The sequence below is a fragment of the Oryzias latipes genome, chromosome 6 (genome assembly GCF_053564925.1).
Source record: "Oryzias latipes strain Hd-rR chromosome 6, Olatipes_Hd-rR_3.1".
Lineage (NCBI taxonomy): Eukaryota > Metazoa > Chordata > Actinopteri > Beloniformes > Adrianichthyidae > Oryzias > Oryzias latipes.
The window spans coordinates 24,599,864-24,618,897 of NC_136242.1; the positions used below are offsets into that span (position 1 = coordinate 24,599,864).

Here is a 19,034-nt window from a genome sequence, read left to right on the forward strand (position 1 = left end):
AATTTGCTGCAGGTTAAGTTATTGTTTTAAGGAGAATTATGTTCGATCTCATGGACAGGAAATGTAATTTTAAAGAAAATATTAAATAGGAAAAAAAATGATTAAAAATTCATTATGATAAAACAAGAAACCACGTTTTTATTATTGCCCTTGGCTTATATTTTTAAATAAAGCCTTTTTCCTATTCATAGTTTTTTTTTGTTTGTGACTAATCTTGTGTGCTACATCAAGTTATATGTATATATGTATACCAAAACGAAAATATTCCGTTTTATATTTAGTTGTCATTTCGTCGTGCTGCAGATCTTGACCATGTTGAAGTGAAATTCTTGCGTCCATCTCCACATGACCCGCCCATCCGCCGCTGCTGCTCAGCTCCCTGTGTCTGGTCAGGTGCTCGTCGTTCTCAGACGTAAACTTTTCATTTAAGCACCTGGATTCAGTTTGCGTCAGGACAAGCCAAGCCAAGCCAAGCCAAGCCAAGCCAAGCCAACGCCATGCTCCGACGGATACTTCAAATGGTACACTGTTAGGCTTCTCTTCGGCCGGCGTCGCTTCTGTTGTTGTCAGGAGTGCTTGGTTTAGAGACACGGGCCTATCCGTGTCTGGTTTCGTATCACGGGCGCTTGGTTGTTCATTTTGTCCTCCGTAGTCAGGCGGGGTTAAATATCTTAGTTAAAGGCTACTTAACAACGGCGTACTTTGTCGTTTCCGACAAGTCCCGGTGTGGAAATCAAGCTTCCTTTCCCTTTGGTTGACAAAACTAGCATCAAATGCTAACTTTGTTCAGTTGACAAGTGGTTCTTTTGACAAGGTCGAAATGAACAGCTGTAAATAAAATGCAGTTTACGAGCACACTGTTAAAGGGGCAACCGAGAACGTGTGTTAGTTTAAACCTCCGGTCTCCGAGACCTGTTATTTTTATGGTTTCTGTGTTAGCAGTACAGTAGCTGTGTGACAGCTCCAGGTTAATTCATCGCCAACACTGCCTTTCTTTAGCAACAAAAAAAATTCTGCGTCAATCGTAACTTGGCGATGAATTGAAAAACCACGAATATATAATAATTATGTCATGACAGAATAGGTGGTTGAAAAACTACCTGTTTGACCTGAAAAAACAAACAAACAGCTAAATAGTAAAAAAAAGCCAGACTTTTAGAGCCTCGTCGATAATGAGGGAAATTAATCATCAACGTAAATGCTTTTTTTATTTTAGTTATAATGGTTAGGCGATTGTTATACATAAAGAGCCTTTGAAGTGCAAAATAATTAACAAAATCAAAAATAAAAACTCAAATGAAATTTAAAATATTCTGTCCCTGCGGAACAGACAGAGACACGGGTTGTATTTTTTTCCACACGAACTTTTTTAAATGACGGAATGGTTGTTGGTCGTGTTTTCAATGTATTTGGGGGGGGGTTCCCACTATGAGCCAATAAGAAGATTCAAGTCTTTTCAGGAGTGCCTAAACAGGCTTATAGCTTCTTCAAATAAACATAATTTACAGCTTTAAAAAATAAAAATAAATTTTTTTCCTGCTTTGTAATAAAAACAATATTGAGCTGTAAAACATAAAAGAGGTCTTATTATGATTAAAATAATATAATGCGGTTTTTACTTTGTTAAAGTACCTCTACCTTTGGCTATTATGAAATGCAGATGTATTTCATTGGAAAATTAGCTTTTAGTATGTTCTTAGACAGTTACATATTATTTAAAAAAATATAATATATGAAATAGTTTACTAGATATTGTTGTGGTTACTATACTGAAGACTGAATCATATCTGCGCCGTTTGCTTTGTGGGGTCAAAGGTTACCCCATGACCTACACTTTGTTTGCAAGCTTTTCAATGATTAGGATCAAAAAGCCCACCATGCAGATCCACACAAACACACATTTTGACCTCATTATTCAGTCATGCAAGCCATGCCCAACCCAAACAAATTCTTCCTGTGAATGGTCTCTCTGGCACACCCACCAGCGTGTTTATGCTTCTGGTCTGTAAACTTTATAACACTTCCTTTTTAGCTGAAATCTGAACTGCAGAGTGCTTTGGTTAATGAGTGTTAGATCATGGCCTTTGAGCGATGCAGTAATGTTTTTATACATTTTGATGAATGAAGACTTTTTGTAGTTTGCAGATGGATAATCTGATGAATAAAGCTAAACATGTTCCTGAGTGTCTTGCCAGTAGGTTCCAGCCACTTGTTACCCATAATTCTTGGAAGCATTTTATTAAGGCAAAGGCTAAAATATGGTCAATGAACATTATCTGGGGTGGGAAGAACTGTGATCTGACAGTACTTTATCTGATACTGTTAGACAAGGGGAAGGTAACTGAAATGTCAACATTGTGATAAAGAGAAAAAATGTACCAATGTTACAAAAAGATCACAGAAATATAAAGATAGAGTGCAATTATCATAAATGAGATAGAGCCTGTGTGATGAGAGACTACAGCTTGTGGACCGACGATGTTACATTAGTCGCTGCTGTTGCTGAGGTGAATAAAACTCCTTTAACATCTGGGCTGCTGGGCTTTCTGTAAGTCCCCGTGTTTACAGACTCCTTTTGTAATTGCCTTCTGCAGAAGGTGCTAAAAGGGGCTGGGAGTTGGGGAGAAAATTTAGGTGGTCAGTTACAGAGAACTCTGCGTTGTTGCTGTGAGGTTACAGGATAAATAACAATCAAAAATATGCTAAACACAGCCGTAATTGAGTAATGCTAATGAATTTTGTGGTGTTGGATACAGACAAAATACATTTATAGGGTAGTTTATACATTATTTTTTAAGGAACATCATTTTTTTGCATGTGCTGCAGCTAGTAACGGTGAAAACATGATTCGCTGTCATGTAATACCCCAAACATTCATCTAAAACCTTTACAGCTTATCTAAATAAAAACTGATTATTAAAAAAAAAGTCTTATCTACAAAATCAACCTCTAGAAGTACAAGATTTGGTAAATCTAATCACTTTATGAACAACAAGTCACACTGAACTGCAATTGATGCTGAAGCTGACCTTTGGCCTTTTCTGGTCTTGTATACTTATACCGTTTGCTTTTATTTCTAATAATTGTTTTCCAATTTAAAAGCATCGTTGCTTTTATTTTATTTTCAGGTGTCTTGCTTCCATGTTGTAATGTCATAGTTTTTATAATCCTAAAATCTTCATTTCCTTTTACAGCTTTATATATACATTTCTTGTGAATAGTGTTATTGTTGGTATTACATATTATGACTGTCTCATAACAAGATTAATGGAAAATTATGTTTTTTTAGGTTTTACTATTTTTTTAAAGAGAAAGACTAACTTAAAGTAGTAAGAATAATAAGTACTATTGTGTTCCTTTTTTCTTCAGAATATCATATTTTCAGAATTGACTCGCTTTCTGTTTTCCTATAGACTCCTGGGAAGGGGGGCTCCCAGAATGCGGAGTCAGAGCAGCCCAGCAAAGAACTCAACCATGATCAGACATCTGAGGTGACATGGATGCAGATCTGAACTGTATTTAGTCAGCTATAGGACATTTTTGTTTCTAACTGTGTGTTTCTGTGAGCAGGGCTTCATCTGTCCTCAGTGTATGAAGTCTCACAATTCAGCGGAGGAGCTCTTCAAACACTACGAGCTCTTCCATGACACAGGCGAACTCCCTGCTCATGTGGCCCCAACTCGGTGTGATAAATGTTTATGGATGCAAATCATCTCCACTGTGACAGCCTTTATTGATAAATATATATATTACATACATGATTTTTGCTTCTTGCAGGGAAGACCTTACGATGCTACGACAAGAAGTTCAGGACCTGCACGCTTCTCTCAAGGTAAAGTTCTTGTGCTGTTGCCTGTCAAACGTGGTGAAAAAGAGACTAATTGTGTCTCTACCTATTAGGAGGAAAGATGGTTCTCAGGAGAGCTAAAGAAAGAACTAGACAAAGTCCAAGGACATCTGAAGCAGGTACATTTTCTCCAGATCATCATGAAGACTGAAATGTCAATAAGGAAAGCAAAAATAGATAAATGACTCATGTAATGTACAAAAAAGACAAATAAAACTTCTAAAAAGGAAATTATAAATTGGATTATAAATAGGCTTTAAATGAACAAAATGTAGTTTTGTTGCAAAAATTGTTATATATAAGACGAGATAAATACATGAAAAATATAAACAAAACAAAAATGACAGGTTTAAAGCACTGAAAAATGCAAATATTTAAATAAAACGAAAAATATTGGACTCCTAATATTTTACTCACTTTCAGAGGAAACTATTTTGAATGATCTATATGGAGTTTTGAGGTTTAGTTTTGTAGATGAAGAATTTGTTCAGTGTTTAATTATTTACATAACTAAATAAACATTTTTTCTCCTTTCCATTGAATTCTCTTCTTTTCAAGAACGATGGGCAGACCAGTTCGGACGATTCGGGTAAAAGAGGGAAAATCCACAAAAGCATGTTTAAATTTTTCTCAGACCATTAGCTGCTAATTTTTTGCTCTTTTTCTCCTCAGTCCTTGAGAGGAAGCTGAATGAAGCTGAGACAGAGAAGTTCAACATTAAACAGATGAAAGACCTGTTTGAGCAGAAAGCTGCACAGCTGGCCACAGAGATAGTAGGTCAGTGTGAAGCCTGGAAAGTGGGAGGCCTGCATCTCCAGCTCAGTTAACAGAAGGAAGCCTCTTCTGCTAAACAAATGTTCACAGTTCATCTGTGGAGTTACACCCACTATCACTGTAATCTCCAGAAAAGCTTTAGTCAAATACCTTAGAGTGAATTACATTTTTGTAATTCTTGGAAACTGCATTGTTTTTAATTGTTTTTATGACATTACTGCAGATTTGAAGTCGCGTTATGATGAAGAGAGGAGCTTGAGGGAGGCTGCAGAGCAGAGGCTTGCCAGGATGACTGTGCAGCTGCAGACTGAGCAGCAGGAGAACGAGAAACTCCAATCTGAACTGGTACAAAACATGCAAACCTTCTCAAAGCATTCATGTTTAGCTTCTTCGTTTATCTTGGCAACAATTCATCATCTGCCATCTTTGATGAGCGCGCTGCCTCCGCTCTGCCCCCCTAGCTGCAGCGGCCGGGGGTGGAGGATGTGGAGGTTCTGCGGAAAGAGTTGGTGCAGGTGCAGACTCTGATGGACAACACGACCCGTGAGAGGGAGGAAGAGTCGGAGCGCCTCAAAAACCAGTATGAGCAGCTGCAGGCTAACTACACTACCTCTGAGGTGAAACATTTTTATAAAAGGTCAAAACGGCCCTCTCCTCGCTCCACACAGAGTTAATTTAGATCCCTATTAAACACCGTCAAGGAAAAAGTTTCTTTGTTAAATGGCGCTGTGCATAATCTGGGAATTAGTTATTGAATAATTCAGGCCTATTTCCTGCTTTTTAAAAGAGACCAGTATTAATAGGGCTTTGTTTGGGAATTGGAGGCTCAGAAGCGGTATTTGTCTGTAACATAATTGAAGATTTGAAGATAAATTAAAGGACGTTTGTTCTGAACAGGTTTAATTCAGTATTTTTCACATTAAGCATTCTTATTTTAGTTTACATGGTAGCTTAAATTGAGACTGCAGCCCCTTTTGGTATTGCAGATGTTTAATGCTGCATCCAGATAATTATAGCTTTTTTATATCCACATTTTCCTTAGATGAACTTTTTGGGAGAACAAACTTGTTACTTTAAGACATGGTTGCGATGGAACACCTGAATTAAATCAGGGCAAAAGGGTTTTCATTTGCAATGATAATAACAAATCTATTTTTTTCAATAATTTTTAATTGTCAAGATTTAAAGTAAACTCAAATCATATCAAACCTTTTTGTTTGTGTTTTTCCTGTTTGCTTTAATGTTTGGATTAAATGAACAAACATTCACCTAAAAACTGAAAAAACACAAATAACGTCTATTTCCTCTAAATTGATTTAAAGGTGTTCAAACAGAAGCGGGTGGAAGTTTAAGGAAGTATAGAATGTTATGGACCTTTACAACTGTCATGACATTTATTTATGGCCTATAATAACAGCATGACGACCAAAACACAAAGGATTTCCCCCAGAAACATCTATAAACCTGAAATGCATTTTAAAATAAAGCGCTTTGTATTTTTTCTGAAGAATTCATGTTTCATCTGTTCTCTCGGCGGTTCTGTGAGGCACATTGTTGTTTCATGACGGACCTCTGTCTCCGTTTATTTTATCTCCAATTTGATAATCTTTTGCAAAACCATTCTACTCAAGATTCAAAGTAGAGGGGAAAAATATGCAATTCTTTATTTAAAAAAACATTTTTGTAATTTTGGAATTGCATTTTTCCTTCTTCATCCTTGTTAGTGCTCCTGTTTTGAAACTAGAAACCGTCCTGACATGTGGGTCTTTTTCCCTTCAGGTGACGATCTCCCAGCTGAAAGCAGAGTTGGAAAAGGGTCCACAGGAAGCAGCCGTCTACACACAGCAGATCCATCAGCTGCAAAGCAATCTGAATCATTTGCAGCAACAATGCCAGGTGATAGAGAGAACTCCATGTCCAAAGAACCTTTCTGGCTGTTTCATTCCACAGTCGTAGCTGCAGTTACTTGCAGGCATGCTTGTTTTGCTGCAGGATTATACTCTGATTTTGTTGTCTTTGCAGCATTAACATGAACACTCATGTTAAAGTTAAAGTAGCCAGCATCTCAGTCTCTGCAAGCCTTTTGTTGCTCTGCATCCCAGTGTTCTGCTGTCACCAGCTGCCTTCAGCAACCGACTCTTGTTGTCAAATATTGTGGTCGGCACTATTATTAAACCAGTGTAGGGGTGCTACTTTACAGGCTCCATTACTGTGGGGGAATACAAGGAAAAGGCAACGTTGCTTTGGGAGTAACAGAATGTGACACTGAGATTAAATCTTCTCTCATCGGCCGAAGCGAACGCCTCCAAGACAAACGGGCTTCCAGGTGCGAGAGCGATGACTGCCGGGTATTCAATACGATCGGCTCGCTTCCCCTGAGACCTGCTGGAGATTCTAATACGACTAGAAAAATAAAAATGCAAGCACACGTTTTAAGACATGCAAACAGCTATTGCACCGCTTTTGATGACAACCACAGTTTAAAGAGAGGAAAAACCAAAGAACAGCAGAAAAAGCTAGAAATGAAGTAATTTTTCATTTGAGATCATGTCGACTTAAGATGCTGTCTTTACTAGGTTTTGTTTTTAAGAACTGCCTAAAAGCGTCTTCAAACAAAACACAAACTTTTACTCAGTACAAAGTTTAGAGCCGCACGGTGGTGTAGTGGTTAGCACACTCGCCTTCTAGGGAGAAAGCTGTGGTTCAGATCCCAGTTTTCTGTGTGACGTTAGCACTTTCTCCGCCTGCATTCGGTGGTTTTTCTCTAAGCACTTCAGCTTCCTCCCACAGTCCAAAGACATGCATCTTAGTTGGTCAGTCTAAATCAGGCCTGCCATTCACGGTCCTGGAGATCTACCCCCCAGCCGGTTTTACAGCTCTCCCTGCACCGCTTGTTGGTGATTACCTGGATCAGGTGAGACATCTGCTTAAGCTAACCAGAAACTAGCAGGGCTTGGAGATCTGGAGAACAGGCAGGGGGGTAGATATTGAGCTCCAGGAATGAGCAACTCTGGTCTAAGTTGTCCCCAGGTGTGAATATGTGGCCCTCTGTGGCCCTTTGATGGCCGGGTGAACTGTTCAGGGTTCACCCCGCCGTCAACAAAAGGTTGCTGGGATAGGCTCCAGCAACCCCAAAAGGGATTAAACTGATTTAGAAAATGGACAGATCAAAAGTTTGAATTTGATCATAACACTGTCTGAAGTCTGACCTGAATACATTTAAATGTGCTTGTAAGTATCATGGAAAAAGAAACAATGAGAATCAAGAAAAAAATAACAATAAAAATGACAAATTAGTAAAGTTGAGTTTTAAATATTTGTTGTAGTAAAATCAATTGAAACAAATGCTCAACATCAAATCTAAGAATAATTTATCAGTTTTCCTTCGAAGCTATGACCTTAATAATTTCTACTCAATAATAGTTTTTATCCATTTTTTTAAATAAAGATTCTAGATTTCTTCATTTGAAATCAGAAGTTGTGAAAACACATTTTTTAGATCCAAATAGAATTATTTTTTATATGAAAATTTGGCAAATCAATTAAATATTTAATTGAGTCAATTAATTAGATTGGCAGTTATTCCCAGCTTTAGGAATACTTTTTTAATATACTTTAACTACTTTATCTAATGCATTATGCATGTCCATTTATTGGTTTCCATCTTGTTATTCACTCATTCATTCATCTTCTAAACCCGTTTTGTCCCATTCGGGGTCACTGGGCTGCTGGAGCCTATCCCGACCTCTGGTCTGTTTTCCTCCAGCTTAAATAAAACTTCAGCTTAACATCCAGTTCAAATCAGGATCACCTCGACTGCAGAATCATGCCGTCATACCATTTTCTATCTGGACTAAAGACTATAATTGTCATCTGAAAACAAATTGGTCAACATATTCTGGAAGGTTGAATTATAACGGACCTGCCTCTGAGCCGTAAGCTCTGGGTTGTGGGAGGGCAGCCCGGCAGAACCCAACACTGCTCCTCAAAAGTGAAGAGAACCTTTAAGTTGGCTTTTCAAAATACCAGAATTCATTGTGGGGTCTGAAGAACACAGTAACTAGAATTGTGTGAGTTTTGCCTTGTTATTTTAGTTTTTAGCTTAGATAGTCGGCCCATCAGTGACCTCGTCATCCATCATCTGTGTTGCCTTGTGTTGCGTCACACCACATTGTTATGTCATTAAATGGTAAAAACCACATTTAAAAATGGGTTCAGTTCAGGAATATGTGGCACAGAATCATTTGCTTAGAAAATGAACAGCTTTTAATCATTTGCAGATTTATGAATGCATCTCAAGTGGTAAAGAGATGTACTAACATTAGCCAAGGTGGCACACATATCCCATGCCTGTCCTTTTTCTGCTGGAAAAAAAAGTCTTGTTTTCATTTTGTAGCTTTGCCAAGTTTACTGCCAGCACTTAGACCAGGACAAGTGCCAGAAGCTGCTTCAATATAATCTATGGGATGGAAGTGGCATTCCACACTGTTGACAGGCCTCTGTTCTTTTCCATTGCTCCTATCATGTGAGAGTGTTCGTGACTGTGACACGTGTTTGTTAACTGTTTTAATTTAGGAAACAGATATGCTGTGGTTTTGATGTTCACAGTTCCTTAAAGATGTTTGTTTGCATTGTTACACCTGGAATTTCACTTTTTCACAAACTACTTTTACCCTGATATCTGTCAAACCTTTGGGCATCATCTACCTTGTGTTTCCTTCTGCTCAATCCTCAGAGGCTTTCTGAAAAACTAGAACGTAAGGAGAAGGAATACGAGGATCTGCAGGAGCATTTGGGATCGGAGAAAGCTGCAAAGACGGAGGTGCAGGACAGACTGAAGGAGAGGGACTTGGAGGTCCAGGATCTCCAGGCTCGAGCCACAGGAGCTGAAAACTGCTTGCAGAAGGCCCAGGCGGAGCTGAAAGAGAGGGCAGAGGAGGTGACGAAGTTCAAGAGTGAGGTTGCAGAGCTGGAGGTGAAAAATGCAGAGCTGAAGGTGGAAAGGAAACAGTTGGAGCAGCAGAAGGAAGAAAAAGAGAGCCAGGGGGCTCAGCAGCAGACGGAGATCAATCAGGTGAACACAGCAATCGCTTGATCCACAGAGGAAGAAAAAACAACCAAGTTGCACAATCCTCTGTTGTGTAACCATAATGATTATAAAATGGTGCATGCCTTCAAACTGCATGTTTATTTCTGGTGTTTTTCAGTTTTAATAAATAAAAGAATATCTGATAAAACATTAATTAATATCACATCAACCTCCAAAAGCATAGCATCATGGTAAAACCAGGTTAATATCAGAACAACTTGAAACACAAAGTAGAAGGTTGTAGAAACCATATTTAGTTTAAAATGAATGAAAAATTTTGTCAAATAAAAAAAAAAGAATTTAGGTTGTCAGGGTATTTTACCCTCTAAAATACAAAATATGTTGTTGCACAAAGTTTTTAACTGTGTCTCTTTTGTCCCGCTTTGTGCTCCGCTAGCTGCATGCTAAACTGCTGGAGACAGAGCGGCAGCTGGGAGAGGTGCAGGGTCGGCTGAAGGAGCAGAGGCAGCTCTCCGGGGAGAAGCTGAAGGACCGCGAGCAGCAGGCGGCTGACCTGCAGCTCAAACTTTCCCGAGCAGAAGAACAGGTACAAGCATTACTGCGCACCATTAAAACCCAAGGAACAACTCTGCTGCTAATCGTTCACATATAAAATAAGGTCATCTTTGTGCAAAGCAGATCAGTCATGCTGCAAATGGACATAAAGACACGAATCTCAACTTTGAGGTTGAAGAATAGTCCTGTTCTCTGCTGAACAGACTGTCACAGCTTTTAGTGAAATCTGAGCTCTTTCCCAGTAATGGTGCGTTCCACCTCCTGTTTGTTTCTTGGAGACAGGTGCTAATTTTTCCGACACATCCTCCTTGGTGCCTAGCTGAAACATTGAGTTTTTATCTGCCAGGGATCCAACATGCTTTGTTCTGGGATTCTGTTCTAAAAAGCGGCAAAGAATGGCGGATTCTGCTTAGAGAACAGCAAAAAAAACAAACGTCAAATGTTTTTGATGCAGTCAATATTTGAGGGCTTCTTTTTATTGTTCAAAGCATGATATATGTCCCTAGTGTTTTTTTTAAATAAGAAAACAGCTAATCTAATAGGAATGACCCATTTTTAGGCCTTTCTGGTCCCAAAAGGACAGAAACACTTTGAATCTTCTGTGTTGGTTTGTTTAAAAACTTAAAAATATTACATTTTTTTGCACTGAGAATTGATAAAGAGCCCTTTTTTCTCTTTTCCAGCTGAAGGAAAGCACCAGTAAGAACACAGATCTTCAGCACCTCCTGGAGAAAGCCAAGCAGCAGCACCAGGAGCTTCAGGCTCTGCAGCAAAACACCAACGGCAAACTCCGCGAGGCACAGGTGCTCGCCACCACAGAGTGCTGATGTGGTTTTGAATTCTTTGTACGCTTCTGTTTCACCTGGGAGTAACGGCTATTTCTGTGGTGCTGTAGAATGACCTGGAGCAAGTATTGCGGCAGATTGGGGACAAAGATCAGAAGATCCAGAACCTGGAAGCTCTGCTTCAGAAAAGTAAAGACATCGTTAGCCAGCTGGAAGTGGAGCGGGAGGACCTGTGTGCCAAGATCCAGGCTGGGGAGGGAGAGACTGCTGTCCTTAATCAACTTAAAGAGAAGAATCACGCTCTGCAAGAACAGGTGGAAATAAAGTTTCACAGTTCAGTTCCTGCATTTTCAGAGGACATCAGGGCTTTACGTTAGCACTTCCTCATTCTTTTGAAAATCTGGATTTTTAAAGGTAACACAGTTGACCAACAAGCTTAAGAATCAATCTGAGAGCAACAAGCAAGCCCAGGACAACCTACACAAGCAAGTCCAGGAGCAGAAGTCTCTGCTCCGATCAGCTCAGGACCGCGCTCACACCCTGGAGACTTCAGTCACCGAGCTCACCGCCCAGCTCACAGACAGCAAGGAGAAAGTGTCTCAGCTGGACGCTCAGGTGAGTCCAGCATTGCAGATGAAAACAGTTTTGGAAGTACTGAGGAAGGTTAAAGTCCTGGTCTGTTGTCCTCCAGCTGAAAGCAAAGACAGAGCTGCTGCTGTCTGCAGAGGCAGCCAAAGCTGCACAGAAGGCCAACCTGGAGAACAGCCTGGAGACGGCTCAGCATGCACTGCAGGACAAGCAGCAGGTTGGATTCTTCTTGGTGGATGTTTCTGGACTTTGGAGAAAACCATGAAATTGGTCTTTAGTGGCATTTTTTGGATGCTTTTTCATGTTCTTCTATTCTATTTTTGATGCAGGAATTAAATAAAAACCAAAAGAAAGTTGAGGAGCAGGCCCAAAGACTCAAGGAGAGACAGGAGCAGTGCACTCAGCTGGAAACCAACCTAAAGGAATGTAGAGACAAACTACTGGCCTCGGAGCAGCGCGTTGAGCAGCTGGAGGGGCTCAATAAGGTGGCTTCTGATGAGAGAATAAAAAAAGACACCTGATTTTGCTCCATGTTCACTGAGCCTCAATCCATTTTTGTGTTTTGATGGGTGAACTTTAATTTGACAGAAACTGGAGTCGCAGGTGGTGGAGGTGCGGACGGCGCGCGACCAGGCGCAGCTGGAGTTGGAGGCCCTGCAGAAGGAGGGTGTGGAGGTGAAACAGAAAGCAAAAGAGCTTCAGCGTTCTCTGGAGACGGAAAAGGAGGGGTGAGAAACACTGTCCAAAAAAAAACCCCAAATACATTCTAAAACCTACACTGTCGTATCAAGAAATAACTAAAACTGAACTCAAAAAGATGAGAAAGGTCTGTAACTCTCATCATAGATACACTTCAACTGACAGAATCTAAAGAAAGAATGCAGGAAATCACATTGGGACATTTTTGAAGCTAAATTGATTGTGACTCAAATTAGTCTCAACTTCAATTTTATCTGTCCAAACACATGAATCCACAAATACTCCAACTTTTCTTCCTATAAAGATATTTTATGTTCATTTGTCCAAACCGTCACTTTCTAATATTTTCTGGTTACTTTTAGTTGACTCTTGAGCTGTCAGCCAGGATTGAAGGAATTTCTCTGCAGAGCAGGATCCAAATCCGATTTAGCTTTGACTTCCTCTTCTGGAAAGACTGCTAGCTGTCTTGAATATTTCCCATTGGTGAATAATCTTTGTGGATGGGACTGATGGACCAGAATAGTGCAGAAATTGTCTTGTAAGACCTCCCAGATTGACAGGCAGCAGCAGTTGCGTCTGTAAGGTCGTGTCTTCTCTTGGCTGTTATGTAAACTGTTGGATTGAATGATTCACACAAACAGACAGCAGATTTCCTGGAAGGTCACTGAAGATCATTATATTTTGGATTTGTTTTTGTTTCCTACATTTTAAGCATAATGTTTCAACCTTTTGGTCTTAACTTAGCTGAAAGAATAATGACAGCAATGTGACAATAGTCACGACCAAAGTTACGTTTGTGTTTTCTTTGCAAAGATCAAAGACGCTGCAGGAAGAATTGAAGAAGAAGGGAGCTTCTTTGGCGGACTCCCAGCAGCAGTTGCAGCGCTGCGAGCAGGACTTGTCTGCACTGAAGGCCAGTCTGGACGCGGTGACCCAGGAGGGGAAGACTCAGCGAGCAGAGCTGGAGAAGAAAACACAAAGTCTTGCAGCAGATCTGCAGAAGGTTCAACAGGAGAAAGAAGCTCAAAGGAAAGAGCTGGTCACAGTTCAGGAGAACCTGGGAAAGACCAAGAAGATGCTCAAGGAGAGTCAAAGTCAGCTGGAGGCTGAGAGGAAAAGTCATCAATCAGTCATGGAGGAGAAGGTTGGTTTGAACTACTGTCAGGATCGCAAATATTGTTTTAGCCCAGTGGGGCTGATTGGAACTCTGTGGTGCAAAAATGGATCAGAAAACTCTCTAACAATATCAGCCTATCTGCATTTCTAGGAAAAGTCTAACGAGAAAGCAAGACAGGAGCTCTTGAAGAGCAATGAAGCCGTCACCAAGGCGGCGAAAGAGTCTAAAGAGCAGCTGGAGCAGAGCAAAGGGGTGAGCCTGTGAAGACAAACAAGGAGCAGAGTTTGTTTGGAGTTCAGCTCCTGATTTTGTTGTGCGTCTTCAAATGTCAGGCAGAGAAAAAGTTGAAGGCACAGCTGACCTCATTAGAGCAGCAGCACTCAAAGACTCGGGAGGCTCTGAAGGACAAGGAGGATGAGGTTGGGAAGCAGCGGGAGCTGCTGAAGACGATGCAGAAGTCCTTGGAGGACGAGGTGAAGAAACTGAAAGGTCAGGTGACACAGCTGCAGGAAGCTGGTGTCAAGAAGGTAAGCAACTTTAGATAATCCTGCATTGTTAAATGAAGCTTTTTTTTTTAAGGACTTGCTCTTGAAATCATCTGTTTCTGTTTGACTTTTTTATCTCCAGGCAGAAGAAGAGACTAAGCTGAGAGCTCGGCTGTCCAGCCTCGACCAGGAGCTAGCCTCTCAGAAAAGCCGGGCTGCCGAGCTGCAGAAAGCTTTGGAGCAAAGTCAGGAAAAGCACAGCCAGCTTCAGTCGGACTCCTTCGGCAAAGAGTCCGAGCTTTCTGCACTGCGTCAAGATCTGAAGGTACTGAAGGTGCCTCCTGGGGCTAACAAAAGGATGGGTAAAGTTTAGGTTGCTTCTCCTCTGAATCCTTTCCGTCTCCTCTTTTCTCAGGTGTTGGAGGATAAACTGAGAGTGGCTCAGGAGGAGCTGGCAGCAAACCGAAGCCATCAGACAGGTATGGAGGCTCAGATCCAGGAGTTAAAAGCAGCTCGCGGCTCTTTGGAGCAGGAGCTCACCAAACGGGAGCAGAAGCTGCAACAGCAGGAACATGCCCTGAAAGAGCTGAAGAAGCAGGAGGTGGGTAACAGGCATCCATAGGCTTCCACATCATTTTGGATATTTTGCATTCGTATCATGTAAAATATGCATCCATGTTCAGGATCAGATGAAGGCGGAGCTACAGCAGGAGAGGAACAAGGTGTCGGAGCTGAATAAAGACAGAAGTGCTCTGGAAAAAACAAACGCCACACTATCTTCTGAGTTAAAAACACAAACGGAGAAGATCAAGAAGGTCAGGGTTCTCATCTGAACTCCGACATTACGATAATACAGAGATCCCTCACTGTGAAGTTATGAATTTGTTTATTCCGTTTAGGAGCTGGGGGAATTGCAAGAAGCCAAACAGCTGCTGATCCAGCAAAAGCTGGAGCTGCAGGGTCAGGTGGAGGCAGCGCAGGAGGCCCTGAAGGAGGAGCAAAAGGAGCATCAGGCCACCAGAGATGGCATGAGCAAGAGAGAGGAGCAGCTCCTCACCCAAACAAAGGCCATCCAGGATCAGCTGGTATGAAATCTCCAAACCAAAACATGTACGCTACATCAGTTCCTCCTGGTTCCTGTCTGTCAAGTGATCGGCACCTCTCTCCAAAGGGGGCAGAGAAGCGAGCCAGGGAGGAGCAGGTGCGGCGCGGGGAGGAGGCTGAAGCGAAGCTGAGCGTTCAGGTGACGGCGCTGAACGAAAACGTGGCGACGCTGAAGCGGGAGTGGCAGGGCAGCCAGAGGAGAGTGAGCGAGCTGGAGAAGCAGACGGACGAGTTGAGAGGAGAGATCGCCGTGCTGGAGGCCACGGTGCAGAACAACCAGGACGAGCGGCGGGCTCTGCTGGAGAGGTGGGTAGTCGCTGCTGCTGCTGCTAAAAATATCTGCAGGTGATGAATCGGAGTCGTGTCCAGCCTCATTAGAAGACCGTCTGCCCTGTAGGATGTTCTCCTGAGCAGCTGACTAATTTATCAGACTATTTCTGCGGCTGCTGCAAGAAAATGTTTAAAGATTTAAATGAATTGGGTTATATTTAAGCATAAATGTCATACCTAAGATCAGTGGTCCTCTACCTTGTTTAGGCCACGGACTGGTTTAGTGTCAGACAACGTCATCACTGATCTGTTCGAACAGGACCAAAGTGAGCGTTATAAATTTTAAGCTTCCGCTTTCTGAAAAATCTCTTCTTTATGCTACTTCATAAAATTCTGTTTAAAAAAGCAACTTGAAACAAATGAAGACTCCATGAGACAAAAGTTATTGTTTTGTAGAAGTTGTTTCTGATTTGTAAAAATTCAGTGAAGATGTTACAGTTTTATAACATTGAGAACTGAATCCAGATTCAGGTCATCTTTCATATTTTGTTTTTATCTAAATCTAGATATATTGTGTTTTTTCTCTTTAACACAGAGGACTATAAGTTTCTTAAAGGCCCACTTTAAAATCGTTCCCAGTGGTCTTTTGATTAGGATTGTGCCGTTTTTAGCCAAAATAAAAGAATCTATGTCATTTTCTTGGACATAGTTACTGCAGAGCAACACTAGTTAAATAGAAACTTTCCTCTGAGTTGTAGGTGGGACTGTTGGCATGGAGTAAGCCTGCCCTTGCTTCCCGACATCCTTCTGTTTACATGCTGTCCTGGTAGCTTGGAGCCGCTCACACTCCCAACCTAACATTACAGGTGCAACAAAAATGGCGAGCAATCTCAGAGCTACCCATCTGTTCAGTTTAGAGCCAGATGCCAGTTCAGACGAGGAAAACAAAGACGTACATGGATCTAGTCATCTATAAGTGGATGCATCAGATGAATGCATAAATAGTATATTTTCTTTTTCTCTATTTGTTTGTGACCCATGGGCCGGTACTGGTCTGTGGCCTGGCGGGGATTGAGAGAAGGCAGCTGCAGCTGATGTGAAAATGGAGTTTTTGGGCTGTGGTGTCCATGTAAAGCAGGGAGAGACGTGTGTTCACAGCAGTGTTTGTGTGTGAGGTGTGTGAAGGGTGAAGGCGAGATAGAGAGACTGCAGGCCAAAGTGGTGGAGCTCAGGCGGAAGCTGGACGACACGACGGCAGCCATGCAGGAGCTCGGCAGGGAGAACCAGTCCCTTCAGGTCAGCTCCTGGTAGACTTAACAGAAAGGGTGGAGCTTTTTCTTGATTCTTGCTGAGCAAACGCCGTTGATCCCGCAGATCAAGCAGTCGCAGAGTCTGACCAGGAAGTGGGCCGAGGATCACGAGGTGCAGAACTGCATGGCCTGTGGGAAAGGCTTCTCCGTCACTGTCAGGAAGGTGAGTCCTTTCTAACAGAAACCATCCTTTATGCTTTCAGAGTTTCCTTCTAACCCTCTCTCCCTGTCTGTAATCCAGCACCACTGCCGCCACTGTGGGAACATTTTCTGTGCCGAGTGTTCGTCCAGGAACGCGCTCACGCCGTCCTCTAAGAAGCCAGTCCGCGTGTGTGAGACGTGTTTTGAGGAGCTCCAGGGCTGATTTTTCTTTTTTTTTTTCCCCTCTCTCTCCCTTTCCCGTCATTTCAATGTGCACTAAGAAGGACAAACCCAGCGTAGAAAGGCGCCTGCGCACGTCAAGAAAAAGGCGTTGTCCGAGGAGCCCGTGTGACAAGAGTGGGGATGTTCTGTGTATTTCTGTGCCTTTGCTACTCCTGTGGACTGCCAGAAGGAGGAGACAGTGATTTACAAATGTCGCTCATCTCTTTTCAGTTACGGCTCCATTGTTGCTTCACATGTGTGGAAACATGCGACGATGACGCAAATGATCTCTATGCGACTGGATGAGTGCATATCGTGCGTGCGTGCTGAGTCACTACTGCTCTCTAAAAGTTCTCACACTTTACCAACCTGATGGAGGGAAATGAGCCTCTTTGACAAATGACAGTGAAATCAGGTTTAACTTTTTAGAAAAAACAAAGTATTTTAATGCAGATGTGACTGAGAAACTAATACGTGCAGTCAGCTGTTTGTTCATTGATTTCACTTGATTTATCTTCACATCTCTCACTGTTTAGAGAAAATAGGTTTTAATCGGTCGTCTACAGTAAAATTGTCTGCGACACTGGTGTGTAAGGAGGTAGTTTTGGGGGTCAGCCTGCTCTAGAATCGAAAAGTGAACTCGTACACCAACTGTTGTGTGGAAAAGCTGATGCTTGAGTTGCTGCGTGTTCCTTCTGTACGGCAGAGTGTTCAGTGTGTGTTTAATGACCAAAGAATGTCTGCAGACGAACAGCAGCGGAGGTGAAACTCAGCTTGTCTCATTATTTCCCTAAACGTCTTCAAAGACTTGAGTTTTTATCTTTAAAATGACACATTAGAGGGGCAGTTAGTCTAATTTCATTTTTTTTGTGCCATCTTTTTCTCATCTTTCTTTTGTCTGTGTGTGTTGTTTTTTTTACAAATTGTGGTGCTTTCTGCAGATTGTCGTCTTTAAAGGTGCCTGCGTGTTTCATTTGACCGGTTCTGTTGCTCGCCTCCTCTGTGAAGCACTTATTGCAGCTGGAGTTTTGTGTGTTCGACTGCTGCGATGCACTAAATGAATGTTGTGCTGCTCTGAGTTTCAGCATCCCTGGGATTTCCTGCAGCGTTGGGGTTCTGGGAGGATAAGTAACTGCTGGTTCTCTGTCCAGCCGAGATCACTGGAAACCGAAATTTCTATTGAATTTAGTTTACGACTGTTTACCGGTAGAACCGCCCGTGCAATTGTGTGTGTGTGTGTGTGTGTGTGCGTGTGTGTGTGTGTGTGCAGGAGCGGGCGACAGCACCACTACTGTGCAGGTCTCTGCAGCTCGTTCAGGCTTAACCAAACTCGTGCTCATTGCAGAAGAATGTCTGTTTGTGTTGCTTTCTCTCAATAACACGCGTGTTAAATCAGTTGGCTTACGTCTACCTCAGACTGGCACAGGAAAAGCACTAAAAAAAATAATCATAAATTAACATTTATTCGTCAAATTGTACTTTTATTTCTCATGTTGTACAGTCCCTGAAATCTGGAGAGAAGAAATTGCACCTTAATTTATTTTGGGCTCATCAGGACTCCGGGCACAAAAAGGAGCACCAGATTAGGTAATCGCGCGTTAATACCAAGGCTGTCGGAAATGATTTGTATATGTTTGTATTGAAAAAGGAAAACGATGACTATAAATCCATGGATGTAGGGATCTGGTTAATAGTGAAACTGTGTTTGGGTTCATCCGTGTCTTAATTGTTTTTATAAAACACAGATTTGTGCTGAATAAAAAGTGGCTTGCTTGGTGTTCTCACGCATGACGTCTGAACGGCTCGCTCTGTTCGTCCACATCAGACCTGGTTGTAAAGGAGTCGCTCAGGCCTGACCTCACCGCAGTTTGTTCACATGCAAACGCTGATTTTACTTCATGTCATGAATCAAATAAAAACGAGCTGGATGTTTCTTTTATTCCCTGTGGATGGCTCGAAAAATGTTTAACATAATGAATTTGCCATTTTTTATTATGGTCTATATTAATTTAGCATGATAGAAATTCAAGTTTCATCCTAATTTAAAGACATTTGAAATGTTGAGTTGATTGACATGACAAGGCTTC

General features: G+C 41.7%; 1 protein-coding gene across 1 annotated transcript; it reads left to right on the forward strand.

Annotated features, from left to right (window-relative positions):
* Positions 1 to 320: 320 nt before the first annotated feature.
* eea1 (early endosome antigen 1) lies at positions 321 to 18,886 on the forward strand. Its single transcript, XM_004070083.5, has 29 exons — positions 321 to 521; positions 3,414 to 3,491; positions 3,571 to 3,683; positions 3,778 to 3,832; positions 3,901 to 3,966; positions 4,406 to 4,436; positions 4,520 to 4,624; positions 4,845 to 4,966; positions 5,083 to 5,238; positions 6,401 to 6,517; positions 9,357 to 9,695; positions 10,108 to 10,257; positions 10,910 to 11,029; positions 11,122 to 11,325; positions 11,426 to 11,626; positions 11,703 to 11,816; positions 11,929 to 12,084; positions 12,188 to 12,327; positions 13,112 to 13,442; positions 13,566 to 13,667; positions 13,748 to 13,942; positions 14,043 to 14,225; positions 14,316 to 14,501; positions 14,584 to 14,715; positions 14,800 to 14,985; positions 15,072 to 15,310; positions 16,450 to 16,570; positions 16,649 to 16,747; positions 16,826 to 18,886. Exons 1-29 carry the CDS (start codon positions 498 to 500, stop codon positions 16,946 to 16,948), a joined length of 4,188 nt encoding a protein of 1,395 aa, XP_004070131.1. The 5' UTR covers positions 321 to 497; the 3' UTR covers positions 16,949 to 18,886.
* The last annotated feature ends 148 nt before the right edge of the window (positions 18,887 to 19,034 follow it).

Coding starts and splice junctions, on each gene's coding strand:
- eea1 (XM_004070083.5), top strand. CDS start 498: ATGCTCCGACGGATACTTCAAATG. Junction 16,571..16,648: donor GGGAGAACCAGTCCCTTCAG/GTCAGCTCCTGG, acceptor TTGATCCCGCAG/ATCAAGCAGTCGCAGAGTCT. Junction 16,748..16,825: donor TCTCCGTCACTGTCAGGAAG/GTGAGTCCTTTC, acceptor TCTGTAATCCAG/CACCACTGCCGCCACTGTGG.